Raw genomic sequence first — 8,920 nt, 5'->3', positions numbered from 1 at the left:
TTAAGCTTTCTATACATTTTGTATAGGCGCGAGCAGAGTAAAAGCTCCCTCTGCCCAACGCCGCTTTAAATGAAATTAATTTGTGATCGTATGTATGTACACACATATGTATATGCATATGGCTGCAACAATCTATTAATATCCTTGAGTTATTTTAATATCTACTGCAAAATTTTATACAGACAAGACTAAAAAGTAGAAAATAAATAACATAAAAAAACTTTTTAATATCAAAAAATACAATCACAAAATACTTTTCAAAATCTAGAAACTCAAAAAATTTGGAAAAAGAATCAATGTTTGGAAATTTTTCTAACGTTTTCAAAATGAACAACTTCTCGAGTTCCTCACACGTTTTTCTAACTTCTTTCACTTTATTTTTCCCAAATTCCTTTCTGTATAACTCATAATCTTGCTATTACAATTCATTTAAAGTGAATAAAGTTCCGCTGATAGGGTTCATATGAACGGCGTTAATTTACCATAGAGAGCAGCTTTTTCTTATTTATCAATTACTAAATTTTCTTGGTTGGTATGCAAAAAATTCCGTTTATCGACAGAAAATCCAGTTCTCCCGCCCTCTTTAGTCATGGGATCCCGAAAAAAGGGCGAGATCCCGCAAACTGGCAACACTGATTTGTCCCCCGAAAATACCCCTTTTTCTGACTCAGTTGTACCCCAAGTCCCCCAATTTATTCTTATCTGTACCCCTTTCGGCGTTTTAGGTCTGGCAACCCTAGTTACGCGTCTCACACATAGGTTGCGCACGTTAAGCGAATTCAGGCACAGTGCTAGGAATTCGGTATTGTTGGGCTACTGATACCCTGAAGCTGGATTATCATTACTCACAAAGGAACATTTTTAATGATGTATAATACCTTAAGTTTAGGCCCTAAATAAAAGGCAATGAAAGAGCTCGATTTCCGCTGACTTCAGGACATTTAACCCTGCCGCTGTGTTGTAGTTGTTAGCTGTGCGCGCTACTCTCCGCTGGGCCTGGGTTTAAGCCGTGGTCAACGCAACATCGCAAAAAAATATAGAGAAAAGGTTTATTCTTACCAGTGGCCGCCCTCGCAGGCACGGACAAACCTCTGAGTTAGGGTGGCCAGATATTATAGTGACATAATCAGTACAGTTGGGATCAAAAATCAGTACAAAGCCATAAAAATCAGCTCATTTTTAAGCGTATTTTTTATTATTAACAATATAACAACCAAATAACAGCCCATTAATTTAACAAAAAGTGACGAATAGACTTTTAAATACATATAGTATTATCAATATAAATTCATCACTTTTAAACAAATCAAAGGTATACGTATGTATGTACAGCTGTGCTCACGAAAATAGTAGTAAAATGTATTGACAAGGTTTTGAAAATTTTTTCTTTCCTTACTTAATTAAATTTTTTTTTTAAATATAGTTAATTCTATAACAAAAGACAAGTGAGTTGAAGTCTCAAACTTTCTAGAAAATTTATAAAAATTGAAAAAATTAAAAAAAAAATGGTAGCCCATTCAGTTTCAGTAAAAGACGAGCTCGAGTCAGAATCTGTTTGCAGATTTTAAGCTACAAATTTAAAACATATTTAGTTGGTGTGCTTATTAAATACAACATTCACATTCGAAACTACATATATCATATCCAAGAGTCGGTAGTTTGCACCTTTTCCAAATTTTTAGAACTTAATTGCACCGTAGCAGTAGTCGTCTTAAGTTTGACATACTGCCAGCTGATATCTCAGTGGATGTTTTATTATAATCAAAACATTATCTCTTATTGTCATCTTCTCAGTGTACTTAATATATGATTAACTCACCACAACCTTTCATAAGATTTATTAATGGCGAAACCAGCTTTTCCTGTAAATCCTGTAAACCCTGCAAATCGTGAAGTTGTGTTGGGTTGAATCCAAACGATTTGTTATTTTGCGAAATCCTAGGAAACGAAACAATTGCAATCTGACACCTTTTTAATAATGACTTCAATCTGCTCACACGTATGAGTTGTCAAAAACCATTGTTTTGAACATGTAAACCTCAAGCAAATGTCAATTACACCAATTTACATTTAATTTATTAAATATAAAAATCAGTACAAAATCAGTACAAACTCAAAAAATCAGTAGATTTTGCGTACTGATTTCGGGCTCTTAAAAATCAGTACAATAGAAAAAAATCAGCACTTGTACTGATTAAATCAGCGCATCTGGCCAGCCTACTCTGAGTGTATTTCTACCATGGAAAACATCCATTCGGAGTCGGCGTAAAACTGTAGGTCCTCCTCTTTGTGTGACAACATCAACCCGCACGGCACAAATCGGAGGGGAAGCTCGGCCAACCACTAACATATGTGTAAGTGTCAATCTATTATTTTTATAAGAGACGAAAATTTTGATGACACTTAAATCGCAGCTTTATCGAGAGATCCGTCGTGTTGACTTGCTTTCCTGCCATGTCAATTAATAAAATCTTGGCTTGGAAAGATTACAGTATTCAGTATGAGGCTCAAAGCTTCGCTCAGTTTGCTAGAAAAATATGCCAAGCACTGTATGTTTCTTGATGTGTGTATGTCATATTCGTCGAAGTTGCAAGCAAAAGTCCATAATGTTGCAACATCCATATTGGTCTTTGTTCATCATCCTCAACCTGTTAGACTGAGTTCAGACACGGAAACTTTTGTTGCGGCAACTCGTTGCTTTTGGGAGAGGGAGCGACGAGGAAAGGGGAAGGGCACGTAGTTGCTCGGGCTCGGGCAACACGCTTTGTGCTCTTGTTCGTCTGAGTAATTGAAGTTGGCGGTTCACAGCTGACAACAACAATTGTGTACAAAAGGATTGCCCTGTGTGAATGGGTCGGGAAACACCAAAAGAGAATTTGCCAAAAATGGGCCATACAAGTTTCCGTGTCTGAACTCAGTCTTACTCACGGATTGAAACAAACGGTTACATATAGCCACTCCAAACTTTGGCTTTTCCATTTGCAATAGAGGCATTTCATGTCACCGCGGCCACCTCTGTGCGCGACCTCTATAGATTTGGATGAAAGTTGAAGAGATTGAAGGTCTAGGTGACATGAATATACGTGCAGCATATTTTGCCGATATAACGTAGGGTTGCCTATTTACACGGAATTTAAACTTTAAGAAAACGTCATGCATACCTTTCTTTAAAGTGCTGTATCTTGGAAACCTTTAAACGCAGCTTAATGAAACAAAATTTATTTCTTCCGTCTTAATTGTGCTTTTGTTACATTAATATGCAATGTATAAAAAACAAAAAAAATTAAGGAAACGTTTTTCTTTTTGATTTTTTTTTTGATTATAGCATTTTTAAAAATTTTTCTTTTTACATAAAAACATTGTCTATAATGTCAACTTTAAGTACCCAAATGGGCATAATGGGCTACTTATGCATTTGGACTCTAGATCGTTTAACGTTAGAGCAATATGATAAATAGACATTGAAATTTTATGAAATTGTATATTTTTGAAAGAGGAAAGGTGTGTAAAAAACAAAAACAATATGAATAAATCGTATTAACTTTACTAAAGGTCTGAAATCATGAAAATCCCTTCAAGGAAATAGCAGAATTGAACTTTGTTGCAAGTTCGCATGGGAAATCTGCTTACGACGTGATTGGAGGACATTTTAAGAGACTGGCTGGCAGCTAAAGCAAGTATTCAACTCCTGATGTTACAACAAATTCATACACCCGAAGCCCTCTACCAAATGGATGCCTGTAAAAAATAACTGCAACTAACTTTTCAGTGGACTTTATTTTGACCATGACTACGTGCCAATTACTTTAATCTTATTTTAGGCTAGTTTAAAAGTTTAAATAACATCAAGTTAGGGAGCTTCATATCCTTATTTATCATATTGCGTTAGACGATCTATAGTCCAAATGCATAAGTAGCCCATTATGCTCATTAAAAAGAAAAAATTTTAAAAATGCTATAATCAAAAAAAAAATCAACAAATAAGAAAGTCTAAGTTCGGGCGGAGCCGAACATTAAATACCCGGCGCAAGTATTAAATAAATGTTTTTTTTCACCTTTCCGAAGGCTACCGCTACATGGTAAGCCGGGTGTATCAATTTTGAGTAAATTAGCGTCCTTAAATTTCGAAATATCGCAGTTTCAAGCATTTCTGAAATTTACCGTTATATGAAAAGCGGCCGTAATTTTAATCCGATTTCAATAATTTTCAACGTTTTGCTTTTATGTGGCAAGCACAATAAAAATACCGAGTTTGGTATAAATTGGTAGAACGGTTACCGATATACATACATATATGTGATTATAAGTGGGCGGTGCCACGCCCATTTTCCAAAATTTTACCATAAACGTATTTCTTGGTAAAGAATTGTTGCAAGCATCAATTTTGAATAAATTAGCTTTAATATTACTGATTTATTGAAGATTTTGTATCTCTCTAAATTACCGTTATATACCGATTTTTTAAATTTTCTTCCATTTAGTATACTGTACCAAGGCCAACAACTGTGCCAAGTTTGGAAGAAATTGGTGCAGCGGTTACCAAGTTACACACATGTAACCATAAGTGGGCGTGGCTACGCCCATTTTCCAAAAATTTGTAATAATCTTATTTTTCGTCGAAAAATTGTTGTAAATATCAATTTTGAGTGAATAATCTTCAGTAGGTACTAAAATATCGCAGTTTTCGTATTTCTAAAAATTACCGTTATATGGGAAGTGGGCGTGGTTACAGTCCGATTTCGCCCATTTTCAATACCAACCTACCTTGGATTAACGGAAACGTACATACCAAATTTCGTTGGGATATCTCACTTTTTGCTCGAGTTATCGTGTACACGGACGGACGGACAGACGGACAGACGGACGGACAGACAGACATGGCTTTATCGATTTCTTTTTTCATCCTGATCATTTATGTATACATTTGTATCACCACATCTCCTCATCAGACTTCTTCTTTTTTCTAGACTTCAGCAGGGATCGAACCTGCGAATTCGATGTTCAAAGTCAGAAGCGTTAACCACTGAGCTATGTACATCCCGTAAACTCTTGTTGCTAATTCAGGTTATGCAGGTTCGATCCCTGCTGAAGTCTAGAAAAAAGAAGAAGTCTGATGAGGAGATGTGGTGATCTCCGAAATAGTGCTATAACTTCTACCGCTTAGACTTTGTTGCTTTTTCAATTTTTCCTAATAAACAATCGTGGTACAAAGCCCAATAAAAATATTAAAAATAAAATGTTAAGAAGCCACAATAACATTGACAAATACATAGTTTAGGAAGAGCCTGCCTGAAACTATACGAAAAAGCAAATAAGCAAATGGATGTATAGAATTGACAACAACAACCACGCTGTCGAGTTTAAATAGCGGCAAATCAGCTGCACTTGCTAGTAGTTGGTTGAATAAGGAAAAAGCAATTAGCAAGAGTTTACGGGATGTACATAGCTCAGTGGTTAACGCTTCTGACTTTGAACATCGAATTCGCAGGTTCGATCCCTGCTGAAGTCTAGAAAAAAGAAGTCTGATGAGGAGATGTGGTGATCTCCGAAATAGTGCTATAACTTCTACCGCTTAGACATTGTTGCTTTTTCAATTTTTCCTAATAAAAAATCGTGGTACAAAGCTCAATTAAAATATTAAAAATAAAGCCACAATAACATTGACAAATACATAATTTTTTTTTTGTTTTTATACATTGCATATTAATGTAATAAAACCACAATTAAAGCCCATAATAAGACGGAAGAAATACGTTTTGTTTCATTAAGTTGCGTTAAAAGGTTTCCAAGATACAGCACTTTAAAGAAAGGTATGCATGACGTTTTCTTAAAATTTAAATCCCGTGTAAATAGGCAACCCTACGTCATATTGGCAAAATATAATGCACGTATATTCATGTCACCTAGACCTTCAATCTCTTCAACTTTCATCCAAGTCTATAGAGGTCGCGCACAGAGGTGGCCGCGGTGACATGAAATGCCTCAATAGCAACTTAAACTTTTAAGCCCTGTATGCAGCTCTCAAGAAAACGGTCAAGAAAAAATTGCCTTTATTTTGCGTGTGTGTCCGAGGAATTTTGACATTTACCTCACAGCCTGTTGCCTCACTCTTTCCTCAAGAAATAATGGAACGGGCATATATTTCTGTTGCAAACCTGGGTTGCCTTGTGCACTTTTTTCACAAAAAACTTTAGAAAACCGTAGTAGAAAGCGTAGTAAATTTCTTAAGAACTGCGTACTGCCTTAAGGAAATTTGACTCAAGAAAATTTCTTAGCCATTTCTTATACGTCATTTTATATGGAGTTTTGCTTTTCTTGAGAGCTGCATACAGGCCTTTAATAAAGAAACTCTTTTTTAGATGGGTATACCTGGAACCTGTCTTTGGCGCTGGTACTCTGCGAAAGGAAGAATCGTTATTTCGGCGCACTGACAAGGACTTCCGCTTTGTGATGCGTGAAATTCAAGCTGACCCCCGTGTGATTTCACTTATCAAAATTAACAATATATCAGCCATAGTTAGTTCACTGGAAAAGCAACTTTCGCGTTGTCAAAACAATCTGATGACCTACATTATGGTAAGTTAATATAATTTTCCATTTAAATTCAATCCCTCTTATGTGCAGCTTTACTGCGATGCAGGATAAACGAAATTCTTTCCCACGCTTCTATTTTCTTGGAGACGACGATTTGTTGGAGATACTGGGACAAGCAACAAAAGATGTTGAAGTTATACAAAAACACATCAAAAAGCTCTTTCCTGGCTGTCACAGTCTGGGCATAGTTAAATCGTCGAGTGAAGAACCAACTGCGCACACCATACAATCGGTACAGAGCGCTGAAGGAGATGTTCTGCAGTTGCGACAAATTGTGCTTATGAAAGGACCTATAGAGGTTTGTGAACAAACAACATATTTACATCTGAGCAAGACAGTCAATCAAACTACTTACTTGCTTTCAAAAGAATTTACACTCACATTAGCCATTCACTTTGTTGGCCTGTCTCTTTTCATGTTTCATTCCATCAGGATTGGCTCAATCACTTAGTTAGCTCCATACAGAGTACACTTAAGGATGCGATATTTGAATGCTGCTCAGCCACAGGCGCAGACAAATTTTCCGAGTCGACGCTACGACAATACCCCATCCAAGTGTTGAGCACCACCCGTGGCATTCAATTCACCACACAAACAGAGAAGGCCATACAGTCCATGTCACTGCAAAAGCTGCATCAGGCGTTGAACACAGAAATAACACACTTCTCCAATATGAAAAACCAAACAAACGACACACTGCTGCAGATTAAGCTGCGCACTCTGTTATTTGATTTGGTGCACTATGCGTCGGTAGTGGAGGAGTTGCAGCAGCACAATGTGATGCACGTTACCGATTGGCATTGGTTGTGTCAGTTAAAGTTCTATTTGGCCGGCGCTGATGGGCGTTTAGTTTTCGTGCGTATGGTTTACGCTGAGTTCGAATATTCCTATGAGTTTCTCGGCAATCCCAACAAGCTGGTGCATACAAAGTTGACGCATAAATGTTATCTCATCCTCACCCAAGCAATGCATATGGGATTGGGTGGAAATCCATTTGGACCGGCTGGAACTGGAAAAACGGAGTGTGTGAAAGCGTTAGGGGGAATGCTGGGCCGTTTAGTGTTGGTTTTCAACTGTGATGAGGTGAGTTGAGGATGACAGGCGGGAATTAGTATGTAAATCTTTAGCTTTGTATCGAGTAAGAAAGTTGTTAATGCACTTCATTCCATCCGTGGTAATAACAAAAATGCATCTGCATGCAAATGTATGTATCTCCTTGCAGAATGTAGACACTGAGTCGATGAGCTTAATTTTAACTGGACTGGCGCGCTGCGGCGCTTGGGGTTGCTTTGATGAATTCAATCGACTACATGAAGCGACCCTGTCGGCTATTTCTATGCTAATACAGCCAATACAGGCGGCTCTAAAGGATAAATCGGATGAGGTGCAAATTGGTGAGCAAAATGTAAGAAGCTTTGAAGTTCTATAAGTGTAAACGTATGTACCCGTATTACATATGTACTTATGTATAAACAGTACACTCGTATTTAAGGCGGACCTCCATAGCATGCGTATACGTATGTATGCGTGCATTTGACAGAAAAATTGAATATGTATACAAATTTGTATCGCAGCACCTACATATTAACACTCTCTCACTTAATCCATTCGAAATTTAAAACAAAACGCCCTTGGAAGTAATAGGCTATATTAAAAGCCTTCCCATGTAGGGCGGGGGCCACAGACAATAGATCACTTTAGAGGTCGCGGTGCATATGTCCCATAATAATAATAGATACATATCAAGGGCTTATATTCAATACCCTCTATCTGCACTTTTCACAAAAATGAGATTCTGATATAAACGTCCACCTAAGACTTAACTGTCATCGGTAATGTTAACGATGACCTTGACAGAAGAATTTACTATTAAATTGCAAAGTCATAATTTGCATGAGTGATGCCAGGTAAGCCCCAGATAGATTCTAACCAGAGACCCAGATAATAATTATTTCATGGTGGTGTTTTAAAAAAGTCATCCAAATTTTCGTAAGAATTATAAAAGTCTTTTGATAATAATTATGTGTGAGAAAATTTGTTTAAGTCATCGATAACTATTATTTTAAGACTTATATAATAGAAGTCTTTCATAATAATTATCAGCGAGATAAATATTTTTAAGTTTTCAAAGACTTTTATTTTGAGACTTATATTATAAAAGTCTTGCATAATAATTACACAGGCTGTTCAGAAAGCAGGGGAATTGATCTTTACCGATTCTACCATTCAGCGTATAAATAGAGTGGACACGACAATTCGATCATCCCATGTGAAAACATTAATTAAGTAGTACTATTTAAAATCACATTAATTTGCATTGTTGCGA

At 36.7% G+C, this 8,920-nt stretch overlaps 1 protein-coding gene across 1 annotated transcript in view; it reads left to right on the top strand.

Annotated features, from left to right (window-relative positions):
* LOC118749412 (cytoplasmic dynein 2 heavy chain 1-like) overlaps positions 1-8,023 on the top strand; it is a 217,389-nt gene extending 209,366 nt beyond the window's left edge. The window contains exons 14-17 of the mRNA XM_036484216.1: positions 6,360-6,576; positions 6,641-6,892; positions 7,027-7,677; positions 7,817-8,023. Coding sequence (XP_036340109.1) covers positions 6,360-6,576; positions 6,641-6,892; positions 7,027-7,677; positions 7,817-8,023 — 1,327 coding nt within the window. The remainder of the gene's footprint in view (positions 1-6,359; positions 6,577-6,640; positions 6,893-7,026; positions 7,678-7,816) is intronic.
* Positions 8,024-8,920: the final 897 nt, after the last annotated feature.

This window comes from Rhagoletis pomonella, unplaced genomic scaffold, assembly GCF_013731165.1.
Source record: "Rhagoletis pomonella isolate Grant_MI unplaced genomic scaffold, Rhpom_1.0 Rhpom_scaffold_00016, whole genome shotgun sequence".
In the NCBI taxonomy this organism is placed as follows: domain Eukaryota; kingdom Metazoa; phylum Arthropoda; class Insecta; order Diptera; family Tephritidae; genus Rhagoletis; species Rhagoletis pomonella.
Note: the sequence above shows the minus strand (reverse complement) of the source record. Positions and strands in the feature narration are given on the sequence as shown.